Genomic DNA, 27,285 nt, shown 5'->3' on the forward strand with positions numbered 1-27,285 from the left:
CAAAAATTATGAATAAGTGTTAAAAAAATTAAATTTTGATTAAATGATAATAGTTATCTAATTAAAGAAATTTTATAATTTTTGAAGTATTTTTATGAAGTTTTTTTAGGCATTTCACAGTTTTAATTAATTTATATCTTACCTTTTTTTTTTTTTTTTGCGAAAGGTAGAATATTTAAATTTCAACCATCTTAATATGAAAATTGATACTTTTACTGCATAAATTATCTTTAGAAGTATAAACTGAACTACTAAACCTTTTTCATTCAGAATTATTTTTTTTAAGTGGAGTGATACATTGGTTTCAAATTTCATAACAACAATCTGGGAGCCCTTTTCATTTATTATATTATATAAACTAACTGTCTAAATTATATCAATATTTCATAATAATTTAGTAGTAATTTTCTGAACAAACATATATTAACTTGAAATTATTAGAAATGTTCAATTTTAAACTAATAGGAAAATATATAATGCCTTTAAAGGTGATGAAATTATGATGAAAGAAGAAGAAAAAAATTTGAATCAAGATGTCCATATATTTGTCTTAAAAGATAACTGTAAATATGGTACTGTGGGAAGCATTATATGCGAACCATTTAATAATAAGTTATTGTTCAAATGCATGGATAAATTGTGTCCAAATAAATTTTCAACTATATCCTATGAGGAACTTCTTAAGCATATAGATTTATATCACAAAAATACCAGTTGGGATAGCATGTGCAATATTTGTGGATATGGATTGTGGAGAGATTTGAATCACCTGTACATGAGAAATGCTTTAGAACATTTGGTTTCATATCATTTAATTGAAAGTCAAAATACCAAAATCATAACATCTTGTAAGTAAAAATTAAAAAAAATTAAATTAAAAATTTTTTTTAACTTACAAAATCATAAAAATAAAGGAGAAAGTTAATTGATATTTTATGTTGTATTCATACCTATAAATATATAAATATATATTTGTGTTTTATATATCTCTCGTTATATTTGTCAATCATGATATTGATTAAATATATTTATGTATATTTAATCAATGGTCATGATTAATTTTTTAAACACATTTTTGAATTATATTGTTAAGTTTAAAATATATATTTTGGTAATTGGTTTTTACTATACATAATTAAAATATAACTTATCACGCCTGCTAGCATCATGCACATTTCCTAACCTAATTACATTCAGTGGTGTATCCTGTGAGTGGGAGGGGGTCATAACCCCCAATATTTTTTCAATATTAAATTAATTTAATAATCAATCAACACAGCGCCCAGCCGTTCCCATTACTTTCAAGATATCTTATAGTATATACTACGAATAAACTAACTAACCCCACCCCCCAAAAAAAAAATCTGGATAAGCCACTGATTACGTTTACTATATTAACAATATAACCAACTAACTAATAACAACCAAACCAGTTAGCATGTTTAATGTATTTTATTAGTTATTGGTAAATAATTATAGGCAAGTATTATATTAATAATTATTATTAATAAAAAAAACATATTTAATAATAATATACCAATTTATTTATAAATTATGTATATATATTATATAGTTCTTAATTTTTTTATACAGCTAGAACTGATACTTCAACAATTACCAATGATGGTTTACCTGTTAGTAACATGCTTAAAAATACAAATTCTGGCAAAGAAAAAGGTTATAATTTTTATTATTATTTAATGAATTATTTTGTTTTTATATTAAATCATTATATTTTAAATAGAACAATAAATTGTATGCTGAAATTATTTTAGTTAAATTTATTTTATATGTATAATTGATATTGATTAAAATATAATAAATAATTTTTTTTATCATTTATTACCACCAGTACTCGTTACAAATTACACCAGTAATTTGGGAGTTCGCTCCTCTACTTTTTTTTTTTTTTTTCTGAAAAGTGGTATTCAAAATATATGTAAGGTTAGCTTTGCCCTCCACGGGTCTGTGTTAAATAATTGCGCATGTGGAACGCAGTTTTTAAATTTTTGGAATGAGCTTCTTTACTTAAATTTTTCCAATTCAAGCACTGATTACAACTTTTTCCTTACCAAAATGTGTGTATTCCCTACCCATATGACATACTAAGACTACAGTTCATAATGGCCATTGAAAGTTGGAAATGCTAAAAAGTTCATTATGTATCATTTAATGAAAAATTATTAATTAAATAATAATACCATTTGAGCTTAAATAATATCAGCATATTTGCAAATTATTTTGGAATCCTAAAACTATTTTTCTTCTTGGTGGAAAAAGAGGATGCATAGAAAACTTTTTTTTAAACAATGTTGTCGAGTTCTACTTATCTATATTTATTCATTTCTTAATTTAGGATTAGAATTATTTATTTGTATATTATATTAGAAATCAAATTATAAATATTGTTTTTCCATTGACTCTTCCCTATTCTTGCTTTTATATAATGTTTGTGATAAATAATTAGAACATAAACCATAAATAACTTCTATTTAACTGTCATATTATAATTTTTTTTTTCAACTTACAATTGAGTCTGTAGAAATTTATAAATGAATTATAAATTTTTTTATAATTTTTACTATAGATGAAAGAGTAATTGAAAATGTCTCAGAAGAAAATATTGTGGATACATTTAAGCAACCCAGTCAGGTTATATTCAGTAATCCGTTTGAATCATCAGGTAATAAGTATAACAGTTTTTTTAATACTTGAACTTATTCACTAAATGTTAAAAAAAATATGATGTATTACTACAATTAATAATTTAATTGTTTTCAAATGATTAATAACAAGACCAAAATAATATTTTTTAAAAATTTCAAACTTAAATTTATTTTTAATGGAGAATTTTCATTTATGTTATAAAAATAAATATATGAAATTAATTCTAAATGTTATGTAAACATTTTGTATTTAATTGGCAATAAATTTCCTTATGGTAAATTAAAGTTATTATTACTTATTATAAAAATTTTTATTGATTTCAATGATAGACAAATGCAGATAATTTATTTAACAAATGACTAAAAAAACAAAAATCATATCTTACTAAAGTATCGACCAAGACTATTACATTTCATATTATTACATGTAAGGTAAAAATACTCACCACTTAAAGTATCACCACACGGTTTTTTTAAGTGGCAGGTCTATATATATATAAAAAAAAATTTAAGAGCAAATAGTTGACCAAATAGTTAAATACTTTAATTGTCACTTATCCAAGTGGCTTGACAAAGCTAACTGGCCAATGAAGGATTTGCTGTGACATGCGTTCCTACATTATTTATTTATTATTAAGTTGCAATCATTTTTATTTTCAAAATAACAACTTTTTGATTGGTTATAATATATAAATCTTAATTAACTCTATTACATTTATTATTTTCAAGCCCACCAAGCAAACATTGATGAAGTGTCTGATAAAAATGTTCCAGTATTAAATCCAACAGCTATGGACATTGTGAGTTTAAAGGAATTTTATTTTTTTAATTTCAATCTAGAATTTGTTAGAAACTTAAAATTTGATACCATTTAGAGTAAAACAAGATTTGATTTTACCATATTTTTATTTTTTTAGGGAGAAGTTGTTAATTTCCCTGAAATTAATCCTAGTGAACCATCTTTTAATGTCAATCTCTGTTTACCACTAAATATGAAAGTAGTTTGTGAAGATATACCACCAAATCCTAATATATATCTTAAACCTGGTCAACAAATTGTTAACAATGGAGAACCTATACAGAATTCTTATTGTTTAATTGACACCAGTTATAAAAAATCTTACTTAAAAATAATACGAAACTTGCCAGTTAATGTAATGAAAACACCATTAGCATTTAACTACATGATGGCATTTCCAAGACTTTTGGGTCTTTATAAATGTTTAGACAGATCCTGCACTAAAATATTTTCTGATAAAAAGTTATTTACATTACATATGAAATTGCATTATTCAAATATGGAAAAGAAAAAAAGTAATTATTTAAATATTTTTTTATAAAATATATTCTTTTACTAATGTTTATTATTTTAGAAAACCAAATTTATAATACTGAACAGTTCAAAAAATGTGCCTATTGTTTTAAATCATTTGATGATGAAAATTCATTAGCTGATCATATTGCTGAAAAATATACTTATTGCAAATATTTTTGCTCATATTGTTTTTACCGTGCATATGAAGCTTCTCATGTATTAATTCACCAGGTAATTTATATTTTTTTGTTTATACTTATGGTTATAATAATGAAAGTATATTTTTGTTTTATCTAGAGTATAATTCATTTTCAATCAATTCCTTCAATTTTACATCTTGAATACAAAGACCGTGATGAAAATTCAAAAGAATTACTATTGGCAGTAGACTATAATAATTTTATATTGCCTTATCGTTGTGACGTTGGTAAGTTATTTATTTATCATTATTAACTCTTAATGTTCATATGTTTTTGGAAAATTCAGCAATGTCCATCACTTGTTCTCATTATTATGCATTAATTATAGATTATTGTGTATGTACAAAAGTTGAGGAGATAGATCTAGGCTTACTGTAGTCTGTATTAATTTATGAATATTTTTCATTTTTTTTTACTGTTGGTTTGTTTATTTTATATCTTCAATACTTTAAGTTAATAAATACTGTTGTAATAGAAATTCAAAAAAGCTAATTTTTTTTTTTGGTAAACATATTAGTTTTGGCTTTTATGATAGCAACTATTAATAATTCATTATTATTATTATTCATTAATTTAATTTTATAATTTTTGAAATTTTTAAATTAATTACCTTTCAGGTGTGTGATATAACTTGAATCTTTTCATTAAATGTGCCTGTTAATAAATTATGATTAAAATTAAAGTTAAACATTTATTTATACTGGATTGTTAGTAGTGCTCAAATTAGTAAAATAGTTATGCTGTTAACTTATAAAGAGGAGCAATATCAATTTTTTTTAATTATAATTCATGTAATTTAATTTCTCTTCATTTTACAGGTTATATAAATATAATTTTAAATTAATTTTTTTATAATTGTTAAAAATAAAACTATTTACCAAATAAATTAAATTATTATAATTTTTTTTGAATTTATTTTAAGAAATAAAAATTATGCCAATAAAATGTAATTAAAAAAAACATTAGTCTCAAAGATTTGAGATTTTTGACTTATTAACATGTATAAAATTAATCAGAATTAATATGTCAATGTATTTTTATACTATCATACCAGAAGTAGAAACTAAATAAAATTATGGTAAGGAGGAGGGGGAGCAAATCTAAAACATTCAATATCTTCTATGGAAAAAAAATTGGTTGCTGCATTTGCATCACATAAATTATTATTATTTTTGTCTGAAAATTGACCATCTAGTATTGATAAATTACTCAGCTACCTTTCAAATTAAGGTTAGCAATTGCCCCTCTACCTCCTTTAGATTTGTGCCTCTTTATCATACTTAAGCTTAAAACAGAAGTTGTGACCGTGGACAACCATAAATTTTTTGATGGTGTATATTTGTTTGACAAGTTCATCTTTAGATAATTGTGTCAAAATCATCAATGCTAACTTCTTTTACCATCAATCATAGATAAACTTTTAAAAAGCAAGTCTTTAACTTAACTCGAGTTGCATCACAAACTCCTTTTCTCTTACACTACTGAGCATTGCAATATAATAAGTTTGAACACATAACTATACTTGATTAAACTTAAAGATTTGTTAATTAGTTCAATCACAAATTAATTTATAATTTGCCCAGAACTAGACGAAACAAATGAAACTAAACATAAAATTAAATTTGGTTCAACAATATAAAGGTATCTTAAAATAATATATTTTTAATCAAATATAAAACTTGCAAATTCTAAGTTGTATGTAAAATAGAAACAATATAAGCAGATGTGGCTGGCATTCTCATAAAATATAAAAAGTATTTAAAGCTTATGAAAAAGGAATCATTTCTAAATGTTTTTCGAGGCATTCTCATTTCTCAATTATAAATAGATCTTGGAGGTAAAGGTATGCAAATGCGTTTCTTAGCATGTTTAAAATATTGTTTCGCCATTTTAATAAATCATCACATTCAAAATCTCCAGTGTACAAATGTTACATTTGTCATTATTTATACCCAAGAATGATCTATACAACATTTAAAAATATTAGTATTAATAAATAATAATTTAAATTAGTTCTTTTGTTATGAAAGTCTAAATTTTATATCACACATTTTTTTATACACGATAGGTATCTTACAAACTGCAGAATAAGTAGAATGAGTAAATATAATGAGAGAAATATTTCCATTCTAAGAATTTCATTTGAGAAGGGAGGGTATTCAATAACAAAACCCCTAACATATAGATTTTAACATTTTAATGGATAAATAAAATCCTAGATTGATTCTATGATTTAAATTTAATCAAGATTTATAACCCGTAGTTAAAACTAGTGATTTAAATAATCAAATGAAGTAATTAAATTAATAAAATTTAAAAATGATTTTATTAATTATAATCGTAAACGCTCTAATGATAAAATAATCGAATGAACATAAATTATTTAAAAATGATTTTTAATATTCAATGATTATAGATAGTATTAGACAATAGATACTAGAGTATTTAAAATTCTCCAAAAAAACTTTAAAAAGTAAAAAAGTTTTTTTCGTTGCTAGAATATAATAGTTCTAGTTTTGAGCTTGGTTTTTTACTTTTTGAAAGTTTTTTTTTTAGGAATATCAGTATTTTTATTTTACACCAAGAACTATAATATATAATGCTTACACTCAGTCAAAAAATGCCCATACAAATCTTTTCTAAAAAAGTTTTCATAAATATTTTTAAAGGTTCAAAATATTAAGGGTTGGTAATCGTACCACAAATTAATTTAGCATACATATTTTATATTTTAATAAAATAAACTATTTTTTAATTAAAATATAATTTTAATAAATTTCTAATTAAAAATATTTAAAAAAATAATAATGCACCAAAAAGTTTCCATACACTTATAATATAATTTATTAATTTAGTTAATTTATTAATTAGGTTATTTTTAATTTTTTTAATTAATAACGTGTACATTCACCTTTTGCTTTAATAACATCAATCAAACGATTCTTCATACTATTTACTAATTTTTTAGTGATTTCTTGGTCAATTACATTCCATGCTGTTAAAATTGCATTTTTCAACTGCTGCTTATTTCGAACATTGTGTGATCTAATTTTTCTTCCTATTTCATCCCATAGATGTTCGATAGGGTTCATATCAGCTGACTCAGATGATGTATAAAGTTTTTTAGGAACATTATGTATCAACCATTCTTTAACTCGTTTTACCGTATGTTTTGGATCATTAACTTGTTAAAAGATAAATTAACTTCCCAAACTCATTTGTCCACACTACTTTTTAAATTATTTCTTAAAATATCTAAATAATTGTATTGATCCATTATACCAACTGAATTTCTTACTCCTGAAGCACTCATACATCCCCATACTAATATATTACCAATTACCACTTCCATGTTTAACAGATGCGCATAAGTTCTGTATTTTTATTGTTCATTTGGTTTTCTCCATACATTTCCTCTACCATTGGATGAAAATACATTAAATTTTGATCCGTCAGAAAAAATTACTGAGTTCCAGAAACTTATAGGCTTATCAACAGTACTGTATTGGTAAATAAATTTTTGGGTGTACGCATTAAAAAAATATGGATATTAAAATCTTAAAATAAATTTTCTCGCTTCGCTCGACAATATTTTTCTCTCGATACATTCGAGAAAATTTAATTAATCATTTGTATCTACATGATTATCACTTCTAATAAGACTATAAAATATAATTTTACAAGATATACATTTGCCGCGCGTTATGAATTGCATAATGCAGATTTAAGAACCATGGGCTGAATACCTACTCTCCATATTATTTTCTTCAATGTTATTCACTACATTTAACAAAATACATTCAACACAACGTACACTGTAATATTCAACAGATAAATATTTCATTAAATTTCATAGTTCATAACAATTTTTCCAATGAAATATTATTATTACTATTAAATTATTATTTTTTTTTTTTTTTTTTTTTTGTAACAGTTATTTTAGAAGCGTATACCCGTAAAATAATATTTTACATTAAGTATACGCTGAAAATCGAAAATCTACTGATGGGTATACGCAGTATACCCGCGTATAAATACCAATACACCTCTGCTTATCAGTATGCGCTTTTGAGAAATCTAGACTTTTCCTTAACTGCTCTTATAAATGGTTTTTGTCTAGGAGTACACGTATTATATCCATATCTCTTCAAAACATTTCTCACTGTTTATGGTACTACATTTACACCATAGTTCTTCTTTTAACCATACCCGCCAGTTTTGGTGCACTTGTCTTGGCATTTTCTACTACTGTTTTTAGAATTGCCCATCGTTGGTTTGAGTCTAATTTTCTAGGACAACGTGAACGAGGCCTATTGCTCAATATTTTAATTTATTTTTGTCGGTTAATTATATATTTAACCGTCGCGTGTGATTTATTTACAATTTTAGCAATTTTTCGAAGATTTTCCTTCTTCTCTTAATCAAATAATTAATGCACGAACTTTAGTAGGTACTTCTATGGTTAACGTATGTTGTAGTAAATAAAAAGTTTACGTATAATTAACGTAGTAAAAAAAAAAATTTAATGTATACAAATATGAAAAATCACAATAAATTGATGTATTAGACTTCATAATAACGAGTACACTGACAGGAAAAATGAATGGAAACTTTTGGTGAAAATAATTTAATTATATGGATATTCCGACTGAATTTATCTCTACACAAATATTTTTACCTAAATTTGCCACGAAAATTAAATAATTGATTCTTGAGGAATGTTTTGGTTGATAAATAAAAATTCTAATGTTTAATTTAATATTTATTGAAATCATTTTATAAATTAAAATGTAATATATAGAAACATTTTTGACTGAGTGTATGTATCGCATTCCTAGAATACAAACGGCATAACTTAGAAATAGTAATTACTGAGAAAATGTAATAAAAGATTTTAAAAATTTTCAAAACCGTGTCTGACAATATAATTTGCTGTGATATTTTGACTTTTTTTTTTTGTCATTAATCATTATTTTCTATTTTCAAAGGAGTTTAAGAAATAATTTAATAGTTAACATCACAAAAAAAATAAATCAATTTCAATAATAAACAATCTTAAAGAGAAAAATAAATATATTTTATATTTTTATCACATTATACTTTGAATTAAACTTAAAATAAGATAAAAAAAAAAAAGAGATGAGTACAAATTATAGATATTTATCCCGGGGTTTCAGCAGTGGAGCCAACTCAAAATCGACATTTTTTTAATTATGACATTTGTATTCTAGGGTTGCAATATTATGTACCTAACCTATATGTATAATAATATAATCATCATTATTGTTAACATTATCATTATGTTTTTTTCATAGTTTGATGTATCGGGTATTTGATAAAGCCTATACTAAATACAATATATCTGTATGCAGTATGCTGTATTTTATATACATGTGTTATGTTCATTTCGGTCTCTGCACATATAAATGTTATTAAATTTTATTTTTAATATGTTATGGCATCCATTGTTGTAGTCGGCATGGGTTTTATCTAAATAAAAATAATAATTATTAAGTAATCTAATGTGATCACACTCTGCAGTCGACAATTCCGGCATATTACGTATTATTCTAATATTCTAATATTAATATAAAATAAACATATACACAATATACGAATGAAATAAGAGTAATAATAAGAAGTAATCATTAAGACTATACTACTATACTATAATAGGATTTTAAAGTTATGTTAAAATACATTTTATAAAATATTTTTGACTTAATCATAAAAGAAATCAAAATAAGAATTGTTTGTTTTTAGAATTATAAAATGTTTGTAATACAAACGTATCAGCTAGAAATTGTATAATGGTTGAGACTTATATATTTACTGAAATTACTTGAATTTCGGCGTACATCTATAAAATATACCGAAGAAGTGTTATGCATATTTAAGATTAATGCCCATTTTGGGGGCATTTTTAGACAATTTTGAGTTATTTTAAAATTTTCCTTTTTTTGGTCCCTAATTACCTCCAATAAGAAATTGTATCTAAATTTTTGTCAAGTTTCATAAATACATTTTTTCTCTTGGCTTGAAGGTCGACCGAGTGACTTGATTTGTATACTTGTTATTTTATTTATTAATATAGATATTATAGAATAAAAATAAATAAAAATGAATGATTAAGATTATAATATATGATACATATTATGTTGTTTGTCCTGTGTATAACTTAGATAATATACTATATAATCTAAGGTTTATTACAAACGGAAACTATAGTTTAAAGTGTTACATTCTTTTGGTATTTCAGTATCTCGCTTACCGATTATTTATAATGTAAACATTATAATAAACCGGTCAAAGCAATGTTAAATGTATATAATCTTAACCATTTGAATGAATCATTTAATTATTTTACTAGGGCTTGGAATTTCATGCATTTTTCATTTTTTTTTTTCGAACTTTATGGGCGATACTCTCCTGACCACAAATGTGTTACATTAATATATGATTCCGAGTACTAATTTTTATTTTTCATTTTTTGGTGTTTATTAATTTTTAATTTATTTTTTGACATTTTTATTCATTTTTACTGATTTCACACTAATTCATTAGAAATCGTTTCTTGTCGACATATCGATAACCTAAGACTTGTCCGATTTCATATTGCTGATTACATTCATTGTTGTTGTGTTGGAGTGAATATTATTATACCTACATTTTATTACTTTTTCATAATATTCGGATTAGTATCCGATTTTATCTCGTCGATTACAGTCGTCGCTTCATTGACATGTTAAATAATAATTAAGTGAATAATACCTATTATATTTAAATTTTATTATTTTTTCGTAATATTTTAGAAATGACAAAAATTATAACGTCGGTTAGTGCTCGTCTGCGTCTCCCAATAATTTCAGTGGACGTAGAGAAAAATTTTTCCAAATATAAATATTTATATAAACAAATAATCGTTCATTTACTTTTGATAACATCAAATACGCTCTAATCGTACAATACAATGATTTTGATTTTTAAGTAACTTGTAAGCTTTGATAAATGTATAAAAAAAAAATGTTTGTCATTTTTTTATTTCATATTTTTGTCATTTTAATGTCATATTTTGAGTAATTTGTAAGTTTTGATAAATTTATATAGAATATTATAGTAAAATATTTAAAAAATATTATTGTTAATTTAAAACAACTATTTATAATTTTTAGGTCAGTTAAGGTCATCAACTTCCAAACCCTAGTTATTATTACTCTTATCATTCAATTATTCGATTATTTTTTTTCGACTACTTATCATTCTATTATTCGATTATTTTTTTTTTTTTCGATTATTCCCATGATTAATTTAAACATCTGGAAATACTGGGTTCTTTAAAATTATTGCCAAACATTGATATTTTTATAGTGAATGTTTTTATTTTGTTTGTTTAATTAACGTGGCTTAAGATAAGATTCATGTTTTTTCATGTCTGTTATCTCGTTAATAATTTTTAGAGATAGTAAGTTCTAACATGGAAATAACATGATATTATGATATATTGTTTGATTTTAACTTCTTTGTCTAATTTTTATCTGATAACACAAGTAGTATTAGTGTAATAGCATAATAGGAAAAAAAGTTTTTTCAGTCATATTGTGATTCTAATTCATACAAATATTAATAATAATCAGTAGTTATACTAAATAACTTATTAAAAATGTATTAATGTAATTAATATGTTCTTGTATAATCAAATATTAAATATGTTGTATAATCGAATTTTACGGGGTCGGAAATAATATATAGTAAATATTTGTCACTATAACCTAATTTAAGTAATACCGATGTTAAAAGAAATGGTGGTAAAAATGATTAGATTGTCAAAACTGTCTTTTAACATTAAAGTATATATATATATATGTTTATGTTTTTATATTGTTGCTATCTCGCTTGAAACAGATAATTTACGAATCCATATTAACCTATTTCAGGGGGTTGTCTTTATGAATCTTATTTACATGACGATTTCTTAAAACATTTAAACGTAAAGCATCAACAATGTGATAAATTTTGTTGTTACATTTGTGCTAGTCAAGATAATGGCGAAGGATTTATTGCACTCCAGCCAAAATTAATGATTTCAGTAAGCAAGTTGAATGTATTAAAAATTTATATGTATTTAAATGATTTACAAATTGTTCTCATTTTTTGTTCTTTAACCATATATTCTATTTTTACTTTTTACTGTCAGAAAGGTATTACTGATGTATTATCTACATTAATTAATTAATGTCATATTAATTTTTTTGATGCGAATAATTTTGTTGATTATCTAAATAAAAATATGTTCTAATTTAGTTTAATTTAAATTTATTAATTTTTAATTTTTTTATTTAGCATTTTAAGCTGCACAACATAAATGTATATCAATGTATTTTTTGCTTGCATGGTACTGAAAGTACTGAATCAATGTCAAATCATTTAGCAATGGAACATTTTGAATATAAACCTTTATGCTTAAAGCGTTCTCCAGTATCTGATACTTGTGTATGAATATTTTATATTAATAATTTATAAATCTTTAATATATATTTATTATAGTACATTATAAATTCACAGGACATTTCAAAAATTAAAAATTTGAAAATTATGAAATTAAATAAAACTGTTGAAAAAGATTGGGTAAAAATAATAAATTCATCCCCAGAAACAAGTTGTTCACCAGAAATATTAAAGAAAAAAACTCGAAAGAGACGTTTAAAATGTTCTGATGTCTTGTCAACAGCCTTAAAATCTGTTAGTGATGATAAAAATGTTAAACCGGCAGATGCAATTATTATAACAGTTCCTGATAGAGCTCAAATGACTGAAGATAATAGTACATCAATAACCTTACCTATTGATAATGAATTCATAATTCTTGATGATGTAAACCAAAACGATATGCAAGATCCACTAAAACTTGATTCTGTTTTGTCGGAAACCAAAAATAATGAAGAGGAGTTGCAACAATCTAATGATGATGTTATAATAATTGATGATGAAGAAGATTTATTAGGTAATGATACATTTAATATAAAAGAAAAGAAAGTTCCTACTAAAAGAAAACATTCTTCTGAAGAAACAGTTGATCAATCAAATAAGGTTAAAAGATTAGCTTTTCCAACTGTTGAATTGGATAAATTATTTAATTGTAAAGAATGTGGTCAGTATTAAATTTAGTTAAACTAATATCAAACATGAAACTAAATTTATTTATTTGTGTTCCAGATCAAACTTTCTCAAACAGCAATGATTATCATATTCACTTAAATAAGTGTCCATTTTGGAATTTTGATGGTCAGAAATGTAGATTTTGTTCCAAAATATTTAAAACAACATTTAATATGAGTGAACATGTACAACTTCATGGACCTAATCGTTTCAAATGTTGTTTATGCAACTTAAATTTGCCATCTCGTCGAGCTATTGCATTCCATATGAGAAATAACCATAAAATTTCAAATTTAGAGTTTATACCTGAAATCCCTGGATTAACTAATTTGGATAAAGATACATTTGTTGTTGCAGAAAAAAAAAATTTGACTAATAATGAACACAAAGTTAATCGTTGCAATGTTAATTTTAAGTGTGGTGAGTGTTCATTTAAAGGTAACACTCGGAAAATTGCAGTTTTGCACATGAAGAATGCTCATAATATTAATGATTATGAGATAACACCAGTGGATTCATCATCAATTAATACCCGAGAATATTTAATTCAAAGAATGAAATTTATCAATGTCCTAATGCCTCAACAACAAAGTACAACCATGAAAATAAAACGTAATGTAAGTAATATTTAAATTGTTGATCACAATAAACGTGTCATATTTTTAATTCCAATTAGTATACATTTATTAAATATTTACTAATGGGTGTATTTTTTATAATTAGAATGGTAGCAATAAAAAAGCATCTTCAAAAACAAAAGATATCACCCAAGACAAAAAAAAAACCTTAATGTTTAGTCCTAATACTATTGACAATATACCAAAGTCACATATTTTTACTGAACCAATTGGCTGTTCACTATGTACTTATAATACAAAAGTACGATCTAATCTAATTATACATTTAAATGGACATACAATAGGACAAGATGATATTACTAAAGAAATTGTTAATCCTGTACCATCTATGGGAAAATCAGAACTTATGTTTGATAAGATGATTAATCTATCTGCCAGTTCATTTGATGCTATGAATACTCTGAAGGTGAGAATTTTAACCCATCAGTCTTAAATAATTATTATACTTAACACATAATATTTCATTTTTTCTTTTCTATAAATTTATACAATTTTAATCATCAAAAAAAAAATGTTCAGGCTAATGTTTAATAATTGTTTCAGATGAAAACTGATGAAATTAATAAGAAGATTGTTGAAGTAGCTTTAGAAGACAATTTAAAAATTGATTCATATCCTCAATTTATTTCTAAAAATATCCGCTATAAATGTTCAATACCTTGTACTTATACATGTATTACTGAACATATGCTTAAGTCACATATATTAATTATTCATCCAGATTCTCAGTTTTATATGTAAGTCACTTACTTTTTATAGTAATATTTTGATAATAAATTATAATAGTACATTTTTATAGATGTCCTCATTGTCCACAAAATAGCACCTTAGCTAAAGTAGAGTTGAACCAAATAGAATTACATTTAATGCATCATAGTGAAAACTTATATCGTTGTCAATATTGTGATTACATTGACTTTAATCGAAATGAAATGAGAGCACACATGAGAAAATCTCATTTGCCTGAAATTACTAATACGAATCAATCAAACATAATTGTAATTAGACAAATGGAGTTAGAAGATATTAATATTGATAGAATTAAAAACCAAGGTATGTATTTTGTATTTCTGTAATTTTTTTCATTTAAGGTTATAAATGCTTTAATAATATATTATTAAACATTTATGTATTTATTATTACAGCTCAATCAACTGCAAGTCAATGGATATGCAATATGTGTTCTTTTGGTATTAAATATACACTAAACGAGATAACATCTCATATTTTTAAAGTTCATAAAGTATCATGCATGTTTAAATGCCCTATGTGTCAGTTTGAAAACAATGATGATGATGCAAGAGTATTTGAACACCATTATAAGTTAAATCATCCATCTGTGGCAGTAAAATGTTTAAGAGTATTTGAAAAGGTCAGTTATTCTTGAATCAATTTTTAAAAGATTTAAATTATAAAACAATAAGTAATATATTTTTCTTAACAAAAGTGCATTTAAAAATCTTATTTTATTGTAAATCAAACACAATTGGTACTTCGAAGATGTATACTTAATTTTTAGTTTTAGTTTAGTATCTTAAGCTTTAGTTAAAAATGATTTTACAAATTGAATAACAAGAATTATGTTTATTTGATTAAATGTATAGATAGCCATAATTTTCTAACACATGTGCAATAAAAATTTCAACATATCAATTAATTAATTCGATAAAGATTTGAATTTGTTGTAGTCTACTTAATTCTAGATTATACATATTTAAAATATTCATGAGATTCCATGCACATGATGTTTTCGACCTTGTATTGAAATATTTCAATTAAAACATAAATTGAAATAATCATTATTTTAATGTTCTTAAATAAATAAAAAAATGTCTAATACTTTATTAATATCTAATAATTAAAAACAAATTAAACTTAAATATAAACCTAAATATAAATGTTTTGCAGATGAGATTAAATATATAAAATATTTTATTCTAAAAAATAATTATCTTCCATCGTTTGTTTGAACAGTTTTGGCAAATCGAAGGCGCTGTATGTTCTTTATATATATATGATTGGCACTCGTTACACAAATTTGTTTTCAGTTTTTTTTTTCCAATATTAAAATGCACATCTTCCAGGAACATTTACTGTATTTTGTACTGGTTCTTCTATAGCAGTGTTTCCCAACCTATGGGTCGCGACTGTCGACCAGTTGCATCAGGCAGTACTATTTATAATTATTTATAATACTATATTATCACATATTTTAATTTTTTTTTTTTAGTTAGAGGGTTGTGTTACGTTATCAACAAGCAGTAAATTTGTGGGTTGCCATTACAAAATGATTGGGAAACACTGTTCTATAGTGTTTATGATTTCACGTATACAAACCTTATGTTTTATTCATTGAGAATAAAAACTGGATAGTACATAACATCTTATCAGTGTTCCGATAGTTTAAAAGTAACCCATAATTGAGTTTTATTTATTGGATATCTATATCCATGGTTTTCATACAATTAAATTGTGTATAAATGTCACAGTACACCACGCAACATAGTCTTTAGACCGTATATTAATAATGAACTTTGAGCTCTAATATAGATATTAAATCGTATACAGTTAGGAATTGTGTCTAATTTTAGTTTATTACCTTATTAGAAGGTACTTAGGTTAGGTTAGGTTAATATTTCATATTTTTGAAACAATGAAAAAAATTCTAAAAACCCAATCTTTTAAACCTTGAAGTGTGTGTTATAGGGTTAAGATTTTCTTAAGTTAAGACTTTCTTATTTTTTTCTTTTTAATTACATATGCATATACAAAATAATTATAATCATTTTTTTATAATTTTTAATTCTATTTTATGAAATTTTTGGAGAAACCAAAAAAGTGAAAACAGTGATCTATGTAGACTTAACAACAAATTAAAATAGTTTTTAAAATTCTTTTTGTATCAATTAATGAATCGGTGTATTGTTAATAGAAAACATCTAAATCCCTATGTTATATTGCATAATTTTTTCATAAACATGATAATATTTTTTTAATTGATTTGGCTATAAGATACAAATAAAATTAGTATCTAGTTTTATGTATGATAAGATTGATATAAATCAAATTTACTGTATTAAATTTTTTTTAAAGCGTATAATATCTAATCTTTGCATAGATTGGGTGTTTTTGAGTGCACTGATATTTTATTCAAATACACACAATTAAGATGGTTAAGGTGTTTTAAGTTAAAGATGACTAAAGTTTATCTTTATTAAGAAAACCTTGATCTTGTGTTTTACCATTTTTATTATGATTTAGGTGACTGATGAAGAAAAACCAGACAAACAACCTGTGATAGCAGCAAACATGCTGGAACAGCAAGCTTTAGAAAGTATTGAACCATCACTTGTACCTCCTACGTGTCGAGGAATTCCTATTGAATCAATGCCTACAAATAAAGCATCAAATAAATCAACATCTAAGAGTCCAAAAAAAACAGCTAAAAATTCCTCTCCACATCAAGTCCACAAACAAAAAACATTAGTAGATGATTTCAATAAAGATGATAGTTTAGGATATATTTCTTCAAATGGACAATATACTTGTCCTAGATGCAATATTTTTAAGACTATGAATATAGAACATTTTCGCGATCATTTATATAAAGATGTCAATTATAAAACGTAAATGAAAAACTTTTTTATAATTTATATCAATTACAACATATGTGTTTTATAGATGGAAATGTATGAACTGTTTTGAAATATCTGATTCTCCAAAGAAAATGGCATGGCATGTTAAAAAACATGGTGATGGAAGCAAGTATGAAAAAGTCGAAGATAATGAAAAATTAAAATGGGTAATATATTAATATTCCTTTATGCCCTTTGAAAAAAATTTTTTATTTATTTTAAAAATCTACAATACAAAAATTTGAATAGGTTGAAAGGGTAATTGAACATCAAAATAAATTATTCTATGATTTAAAGAAAAATAAAAAACAGCGTACTCAAGGTCCAGAACAAAATAAAACTGTAGTAGCTGATAAAAAGACAAAAAATTCTCCGTCAAAGAAAGTAAGGATAGAAACAATAATTATTTATTATTTTAATACAATATATTTTTTTATTGTTTAGAAAAATATTGTAAACGAGAAAAAGATATTAAACCATCCAATTACTGATGACGATATCATTAATCTTTTAGATGACTCTGATGATGAATAATTTGGTAATTATGTAAATATTTATTGTGATAAATAATATTTTCTTTATTAATTGTTATAATATTTAGAATATTATTTTAATTCTATAACTCTAATTAAATTTTTTCAGGCGATCAAAAATTGTCATATTTGTAAGACTGACAAAATGGCTGTTTTTATTTTTTATTAATTATAACTCATTCCTAAATAGAAGGAAAGTAAAAAAAATGATAATAATTTGTTCATGTATACTAAATACTAAAGTTGTTCATTTTTGTTTACTTTTTTTGTTAAACATTTTAATTATAAATAAATATGCAAAAGACTGTTAATTATATTTGATTATTTATCCATTGTATAGAATTTATTAGCTGTAAATAATAGCATTAAATTATAATGTTTCCATTACAGGAATTTTTAAACACTTAGTATTTACCTAATTAATTTTTAATTATTTATAAATATAGTTATGGTACTATTGTTTGGAAAGTTACTTATATTATTATTATTTTATATAGAAAAAACACAAAATTTGCAATGTTTTATAATTATTCGTTTTAAACATTAAGCTTACTTTTAGTATAAAAATATTAAAACATAATATTTGAAGTAGTAGTAAGAAGCTTGAATTCTCAATTTAAGTTTTATATATATATATATATATATATATATGTTTGTATGTATGTATTGATGTAAGTGATTGGTCGTTTTAATTTCATAATAAATTAAATTTAAATTTTCTTATTCGAACCTATAAAAAATTAAAAATTATTTGAAATTTAAATATTAAATTATAGGCACTATTTGGAAAGGAAACCTACATTGTTTTAGTTACACAAAAATATTGTTATATCTGTTGTTTTATCAAATCATAGCAGTATTTTAGTTAATATTTATGTTGACGTCTATTAACAATTTAGTATTAATTTATTAATAAAGCAATAATGACGTGGTACTTATGTAAGTATGCCTTTAATTGTACAGATAAATTTTCTTCAACAAGATTTAATAAAAGAAAAAAATGTTTTTAAAAATAGAATGTTGTTATGATTTACCAAAGAATAACATTTGACACGGTCGTGTCGCACGAATACCGCGATCTCACCCGTTCCAACCCTTTGCTTTGGTGTCACCATTCGTTCGGTTATCAATCGGGACGCCCGATAGATTAATCGAACCAGTTTTCGGAGTCGGCGATGAGCCCCGAAGCGTTGGCGGACGGTGTGACGACCGTCGCGAACGACGGCGGCGTTTGTCTGCTTTTTGCCGTCACCGTGGCCTTTTATTTTTATCTCGTATTTTGTATTTCAACATTATTTCTTTTTTATAATTCTTGTCATTTTACATTTTTTTTTTGTTAATTTCTCTTTTTATTGTTTTCTTTTTCTCTTTATTATTATTACAATAAAGAGTCATTATTATTATTATTAGTTCAAAATTGTTTTGTGGTATTATTATTATTATTAATATATATTTAATTTCAATTTTATTTTCTCTTATAAATTTTGTGTGTCTGTGTTGTGCTCGAGACATATTAATGGGAAGTGATCTATCAGAAAGAAACATTTTAGATACTTATGTAATTTACTAATATTATATTATAAACATTCTAAATCAAACATGTAATTACATTTTACCATTAAATTAAATAGTAGACTATTATATGTTGCTAAAACAGGATGTGATGATTACCTATTTGTGGATATTGCATGTGATTTATGCATCAGTAATGATTTTTTACCCTAATGTAATTTCTGATAGTGCATTACATTTTTTTTCTTCATTTTAACCAAGAGACCGGGAGGGATTTGTTTTTTACACTACTGTCTCCCGGCCTCTTATTGTTTATTTAATTAATACGTTACATTGCTGTTGAGATGACGAGTGGGACATGCCCCCTCTGGTCACCCCTAACATCTTAGATACAAGTTACGTGTTTTTTTTTTTTTCAAAGCCTTATGTTGTGGAATCCTCCCCGTTAGCGCTCGCGTTCCAGCTCCTCGCCCATGATAGCCTCCACCATCTGATTGAAGGTCCGACGCTAGCGCTCCACCATGTCCCGCAACCTCATCACTACTCCCGCGACCGTTGGCAGCTGTGCCTCCTCTGGGCCCAGCAAGATGTCCGGCATGTCCACCTGACGTAACGTCCTGCCGATCACTCTCTATGCTTCCTGCTACAGGACTACCCATTGTGGACAGCGAAACAGGGTGCGATCGGCCGTGTTGTCTAAAGATGATTCTTGCACGTTCTGTGACCAGTAGATGTGCCGGAGGCATCCTGGCCAGGACTAAAACCGCCATGTCGAATACGGTTCTGTAGCACCTGGCCACGCGCAATGCTGACCGCCGCTGTACCTGAGTGTAGGTATTGCGGCTCTTCGCCGCTGCCCACACTGGTGCTCCATACTGTAGCTTGCTAGAGTATACTGTATACTTGCTATTGACTACTGACATAAGTAGTTGCCTCTTGATATACGATGGATCACCAATGTTAACCATCAGTCTGCCAATTGCAACCACCGTCCAACTGTTTGTCTAAATCTAGAATAACCGATCCTGTCAAAAAATCATGGTATTTTTCTTAGTCGTGCACTCGTCCCGAAATTAATATATCTCTAGTTGCATACGCCTTACATGTTTCATTTAACAATATCTTTCCAACCCCTTTGATGGTGTGGCTGATCTACTGCTTGTCTTTGTCACATGTGACGAACAGTGTTTCGCCTTTTGTGGTGTATAACCATACATTCTTAAATTTAAGTTTGTGAAATACAGGTGAAGCTGTTTGCACGTGCAGTAGGCTGCAATCTTCAGATACCTCCTTTGGATCTTGTAAGAGTAAAATCTCACAAATTGGTTTTCCACTCCTTAGATGTAAACGATGGATTTCAGGATAAAGTAGGAAGTCACGTGAACGTTTACAATTTGCTTGTTCAAAATTGTCGTAAGTGGAATAAAGATCCATAGATCGGCTTACGGCTAAAAACTTATAGCTAGGTTTAATAAAAATACAATTATTGCTTTCGCATACTGGCTTAGGTATTAAATGAAACAGAGTTAATGTATGTTGGTGAACTAATGGTATGCTTATCTTAAAAACTAAACGGTCATTATCATAATATACAGTCAGTTCCGATAGTTTAAGTAATTCGTAGGAGTCCCCTAGATCTAATTCTATGGGCAAGTCCGTCCCACTTGGAAGTCCTAATTTTATGTCCTTAAATTGTTCGGGTGGAGGGGGGGGATTCAGCAGGCTTGGTGTATTTGTCCTGTTTTTGCAATTTGCACTATTTACCCTATGATATCCATTTTTATGAAATATTATGCAAGAAGTATAATTATGAATATAAAATTATTTGCAATTTGAACCCCCTTTAGAGCTCCCTCTGCTGCAGTTCTAATTCGTTCTAGAGTAACCGCATATTCTTCCAATATAAGTGCTTCCTTCCTTTGAGTCAGATCCACTAATTTGAGCTGTTTTTCCTCGTCCCTAAATTCTTTTGTCCCATCAGATCTCATTTGATCTAAGTTCTTATTTATTTCTCTCATACAGTGAAAATCACATAATCCGAACAAAAGCTTAGTTGTTTTGGCTATTGCTCCTCATGGTATGCTTCTTTTTGTTCTTCCACTGTGTCCTACAGATCCTAATATTAGCTCCCGTTTTTCCTTAATCTGCCTAACGTAAAATTGGTTACTTTGTATAACCGTGCACAATATTGGTTGGTCGTGTTGGTGATTGGGCTGAAACAATAGTCCGCCGCATTCGCAATGTGTCGATGGAGCACTTCTGTATTAATAGTATACTTTGATACCCTTAAGTACGCCGTGAGATCCCATTTGGACGTTTCAATTTTGATCGGTCCCTGGTTCTCAAAGAATATCCCAGATGGTTATGGAAGCTTTTCGTCCACAAACCGGGATATTCCATTCGGTTAAAAGTAAAACATTCAAACATAGCCTGAAAATAGTGTTGATTCCCCTTAATATGTGTCTTCTGAATATAAATCTACCCTTATGTAATAATGCTGCTAAGGCTAAATGAAAATTAATTGGATTAGTATTAAGATTGTGGTATCCTAATTACTCTTTTGTTTTATAAAAGATTTTGATATTATTTTTGTGGGTCCTATAATCCCTTCTCTCTTTCTTTATGGTAATGTTTTCATTCCCATGTACCACGACAACCTCATATGGTCCCTGCCAATTCTTTCCCAAAGCATTTAATTTATTATGATCCTTCAGTACAATCTTATCTCTTACATGTACTTTTATTGGATGGCTTGTTGCGTATTAGTACCGTTTGTTTGTTTCCTTTTTCTGTATTAAGTTATTTTTTGCAATTTTATGATTCTCCTGCATTACACGCTTGAGGTTAAAAAAATAATCTCCATAATTGTATTGTGGTTTCGATTCCCTAAGAAAAGTGGTTGGAATCGAAGGTTTTCTTCCAAATACTAATTATATATAATAATTCGTACGCGGTAAATCCCGTAGAAATATGGATGGTTGTATTGTAGCAGAATGTTGCATAACATAAAAGTTGGTCTCATTTACTATTTTTATCTACAAAACTGCGTAAATATGCTTTTAAGGTTTTATGAGACCGTTATAGAAATCCGTTCGTCTGCGGATGCCATGGGGTTGTCTTTGATTTTTCGATATACAAAAATTTGGACACATTTTCAAACAGATCCGATAGAAAATTAGTCCAACACTCAGTTAGAATGGACGTGGGAATCCCATAAATGCACACGAAACATTCCACGAATGCGTGTGTTAATGTTTGTGCATCAGTAGTAGCTAATGCAATTGCAAGTGCGTACCGAGATAACTCGTCTTGTATCGTAAGAATGTGTGTATTGCCTATATTTGTTGATGGAAATGGCCCAACTATGTCCATGCATATTAGCTCAAAAGGTTTAGTTACCGTGGTTGTAATAATCATCGGTTGTTTAGTTTAGTAATGTGATTTATTTTTCTGACATATTTCGCAATTTTTTATATAACGTTTTACGTCTGTTTTCAGGTGTTTCCAATTATAATTAAGTTATAACCGTTTGATTGTACGAGATACTCCTGAATGACCCCTTAAAAGAGCATCATGGTATTCATATATTTGTCTATGTTTTTTTTCTTGTGTAAAATTTTGTTCGGTGTAGATCTTAACATTAATATTAGTTTTATATCAGAGTTGGTGTTGATTTTGAGATTAAAAGTCCTGACGAGGGGCAAACCGATTGCCGCCCGGCGAAACCGGCATGACGGCGCACTGCGCATGTGGCGCTCAAGGGCGTACGGATATAGTTATATGTTGTAAATAAGATAAGACCGATGCAAAAGTTAACGATCGGGTATTCGTATCGAAGATAAGCGAATAACAACGATGTATAAACAAGCGTTCTTATCGACGGTCTGGGCCTAACTATAATCTGATACATCTAATGACAACCACAAGAAGAATACATCTAATTTTCCTACACTATCTTACACTACTCAAATACAGGTAAAAAAAGCTAAAACAAATAACAGCAAATCGCCTCCACTTTCCGTTCTCAGTCTATTCAGTCTGTATTAATTGAAGGCATCTGCGATTGGTCCAATGATGCACAAGTTATGCAAATTGACCCACTCAATAACGATATTAATCATCTAACTAACAAAGTAACTAAAGGCGCAGGCAACATAATATTACTGAACGTTTCGCCTCCAACTATTTTGGCCCCTTCCACATAATTGTCTCCTCACTCGACAACAAGAACATTAGTAATCTCCATCCAGTTAAGCTGGGTAAATTTTTTATCAAAAACTTCAACGGTGTTACAAATATCGCTCCAATTGGTTCATAAAGGGCCAATTTTCTTCGTTCTACAGCAGGCATAGACTGGGGTTCACATCCTTCTTGTTTTCTTCAAATTTTTAATGCTGTCATTAGATCAAAATCTGATTACTGTTCTTTTCTTTTCGCATCTGCCTCCTACACGTACCGCAAAAAACTTAACTCGATTATTTCTTCTTGTCTCCTTACGATACTAGGTGCCATCCACTCCTCTCCATTTGCTAGTCTCGAAGTGGAATGCTTTTGCCCTTCAATGGAGCTCAGAAGTAGACGTATTGCTGGTAAAATGCTATTAAAAAACATGTCTACCTCCAATCAAAACATATTCAAAATTTTTCGCTCCATCAAATCTGCTTGGAACTATGTTCCGAAAACTCTTCCAATTTTAGCCTTGGTTGCTTCTTCTTTCATTCCTTTTAGTTCAGCAATTTACAGAACGAATCAACGGTTTCAACTCTATGACACCCCCTATTCCGCGATTATTTTTACTCCAGATGTGCTTATCTCTCCTAATTTTCTGAGACACAATCCTAAGGAATTGTCTCGAATTCCTCACATTCTAATTGATACAATGTTCAATGACTTTATCCAGTCTAATTTCCCTACATCTCTTCTGGTTTTCACTGATGGTTCTATTTCACCCAGGTCAGCTGGATATTTATTTTACTTCCCTTCGCTTAATATTTATTTTGCAGATAAGTTAGACGCTTTTTCATCATCGTTTACCGAGGAATACTATGCAATTATTTGTGCCCTTCAATTCAGTATATCGTTAGACCATAATAACATTTTATTTGCCTCTGACTCTCAGTCCTGTCTCCTTGCTTTTTCATCAAATCCATTCAACTCTTCTTTATCTCCTCTTGTTCTTCTCATCAAATCATTAGTTTTTCGACTCTATACTGATAACAAATGCGTTCAATTCGTATGAGTGCCTAGTCATGTCGGCATCGTTGGTAACGAACGTGCCGATGCACTTGCCTTCACTACCAAATTCCACATCCTAGACTCTCCCTTTAAAGTTCTAGCCTTTCATCTTCTTCCTATTCAACACAAATTATTGCGTAACGCATGGCAATCGAAATGGACTTCTCTCCCCCCAAATTATGCCTATTGGCATAGAAACATATGTCCCACTATCCCTCCTAATCCCTGGTTCAGAGGTTTAAATTCCCTAGGTATCTCATCGTCTCCTTTACTAGTTTCAGAATCGGACATAATCTTCCCAACCACTCTTTCCGGCTTTCTTTAAACTCTTCTTCTTTTTGTACACTCCATTCAACAGAAGCTGTGTGTGATCTCAATCACCTATTATTCCACTGCCCTTTCCTTCATTATAGTAGACTTTTTCTCTTCTCGCTCACTGCTGCACTTCGTTACCTCAGACCTGATACCGAACATTCGGTCCCCCATTTTGATAAACTCAATCTTTAATTTTATTATCAGTGCTGGCTTCCTAATTTAAACTACATGTAAATAAATAATTTATCTTTCATCTTATAATGTATTACCACATAGCTGTAAGGTTTTTTTAACAATGGCAATGGCAATAAAAAAATAAATAAAAAAAAATATTAGTTTTTTTGAAAATATAATGCATCATGGTACGTGTCCTCTCATAACTAGTTAACGAATTAGCACCTTCCATACGTATTATTGAACAGCTATTAATATTATATTTCCTACACGTCGCCTTCATGCCATTAAACGTGTCAAAAATCTATTGTGCCGTTAATTCGGTTACGTGCATGTCCTTGTAATTGAATAAAATTATCATTCGTGTTTCATATTGTACTAAGTATACTTGATCACCCCCCTTGAATTCTTTATTGTTTATCTCGTTTTTTTTCAATAATTTCTCTTACTGTTGGGTGCGTAATTACTCCATCTCACTGTGGTTCGGATTAATAATCTAATTGAACAAAAGTCATATATAAATGTGCTTCAAAAAAATAAATGTATCGTGTTATTTTCGTCACATCAACTTCTACATTATCAGGATTTTTAAATTGATAAAAAGTAATTATGATGTTTGTGATTTATTAGATAAAAGTTTATCGTTTTGCTCGATCATTTATATTCTCTATACACTTTCCTTCAATTTCGCTTATGACTTCAAGCAGTACATACAGCATAATGTTTTAATCAGCTTGAAGACTATGGCTAATAAAACTGAAAGTATATAACTACATTTTCAACGTATTATATTTTTTTTACACATTCATTAGATTATCTATATTAATAATAAGTTCTTACATTTTTATGTGATAGAATTTTCTTATTTTTAATTCGGTTTGAAGGCTTGCAATAGTAAAGCCCATCTTAGGCTTTTACGAAATTATATTTAATACGTAAATAAACAATTAAAGAATATGATTTTAATGAATTTTTAACCTAGTTTAGCCAACTTTTTATTAAATATATAATAAAATTGACTAGTGCCGTTCATTATAAAGTAGTATTATATTATTGTTTGAACGCAATTGTTAATCGCGGAGCCTTCGAAAAATATTTGTCGCCAGCCGGCCGCGCGACACTCGCGAACGTGTGCTCTGAAGAGTATTATAAAATATAGTGAAAGGAAGAGATGATGATATTCAAGGACAATAAAAGGCTAAGAAAATGATAAACCGATTATTAATGTGCACTTGGGCACAAACCAAACTTAATATTATTAAGGTTAACAAACAATAGGTAAAAAAAAACAATCTTATCTAGTGTGGTGGTGATAATGGTCCAACTGATTATCGTTACACCTGACTCCTAGAGGGCAGCGTTAATAAGCACTGCTACCAACCGGCAAACCGCAATGGACAAACAATCGTGGAGATGGATGGCTTGTGTCGGGAACACGGTTGGCACTACTGGCGTACGTGACACGCACGATGTACCGGCTAGTAACAATGGCCATGGGTGAAAACCACGTGGACACCAACGAAAAACCAGAGTAATCGCGAACCGAAAACAGGTTGACGTACGGAAGACGCACCCGAAGAACTGTCTAATACGCACAAAAGTGAGTTCGTGAAACACGTGCACGGTGATGGCACAACACCACTGTCAACCAATCGACCGACGCGATAAACAGTGTAAAGACGCAAGGCTGCGAAAGTGACCACGAGGTCGACAATATCTAAAAATGACGCGTTGACACTACACGCGGTGACACACACACGAGATCGACCAACGATTGCGGATCAAACGCACGACACATGACAATCGTGTACAAAAAGGAATCGGCGTTAGGAAAAACACACACGGAAAGAAAGACGGCGCAGGCGCGGTAGTTATCGGCCGGCAAAGTGCAAACGTGTGTCGCAAA

At 27.9% G+C, this 27,285-nt stretch overlaps 1 protein-coding gene across 7 annotated transcripts in view; it reads left to right on the forward strand.

Annotated features, from left to right (window-relative positions):
• The window catches only part of LOC112683957, a 35,962-nt gene extending 17,612 nt beyond the window's left edge, over positions 1-18,350 (forward strand). For 3 of the 7 annotated variants that reach the window (XM_025555223.1, XM_025555222.1, XM_025555225.1), the window contains exons 9-28: positions 489-848; positions 1,594-1,677; positions 2,588-2,683; positions 3,396-3,466; positions 3,584-3,980; positions 4,040-4,212; positions 4,279-4,408; positions 12,116-12,267; positions 12,522-12,671; positions 12,726-13,329; positions 13,395-13,954; positions 14,061-14,381; positions 14,519-14,712; positions 14,775-15,028; positions 15,121-15,347; positions 17,237-17,601; positions 17,657-17,777; positions 17,860-17,994; positions 18,055-18,148; positions 18,253-18,350. In XM_025555223.1, coding sequence (XP_025411008.1) covers positions 489-848; positions 1,594-1,677; positions 2,588-2,683; positions 3,396-3,466; positions 3,584-3,980; positions 4,040-4,212; positions 4,279-4,408; positions 12,116-12,267; positions 12,522-12,671; positions 12,726-13,329; positions 13,395-13,954; positions 14,061-14,381; positions 14,519-14,712; positions 14,775-15,028; positions 15,121-15,347; positions 17,237-17,601; positions 17,657-17,777; positions 17,860-17,994; positions 18,055-18,144 — 4,484 coding nt within the window. In that variant the 3' untranslated portion in view covers positions 18,145-18,148; positions 18,253-18,350. Of the gene's footprint in view, positions 1-488; positions 849-1,593; positions 1,678-2,587; positions 2,684-3,395; positions 3,467-3,583; positions 3,981-4,039; positions 4,213-4,278; positions 4,409-12,115; positions 12,268-12,521; positions 12,672-12,725; positions 13,330-13,394; positions 13,955-14,060; positions 14,382-14,518; positions 14,713-14,774; positions 15,029-15,120; positions 15,348-17,236; positions 17,602-17,656; positions 17,778-17,859; positions 17,995-18,054; positions 18,157-18,252 lie in introns of all 7 variants that reach the window. The other 4 variants (XM_025555224.1, XM_025555226.1, XM_025555227.1 and 1 more) reach the window with 4 other exon arrangements.
• The last annotated feature ends 8,935 nt before the right edge of the window (positions 18,351-27,285 follow it).

The sequence above is a fragment of the Sipha flava genome, unplaced genomic scaffold (genome assembly GCF_003268045.1).
Source record: "Sipha flava isolate LNK unplaced genomic scaffold, YSA_version1 237_pilon_pilon, whole genome shotgun sequence".
NCBI lineage: Eukaryota > Metazoa > Arthropoda > Insecta > Hemiptera > Aphididae > Sipha > Sipha flava.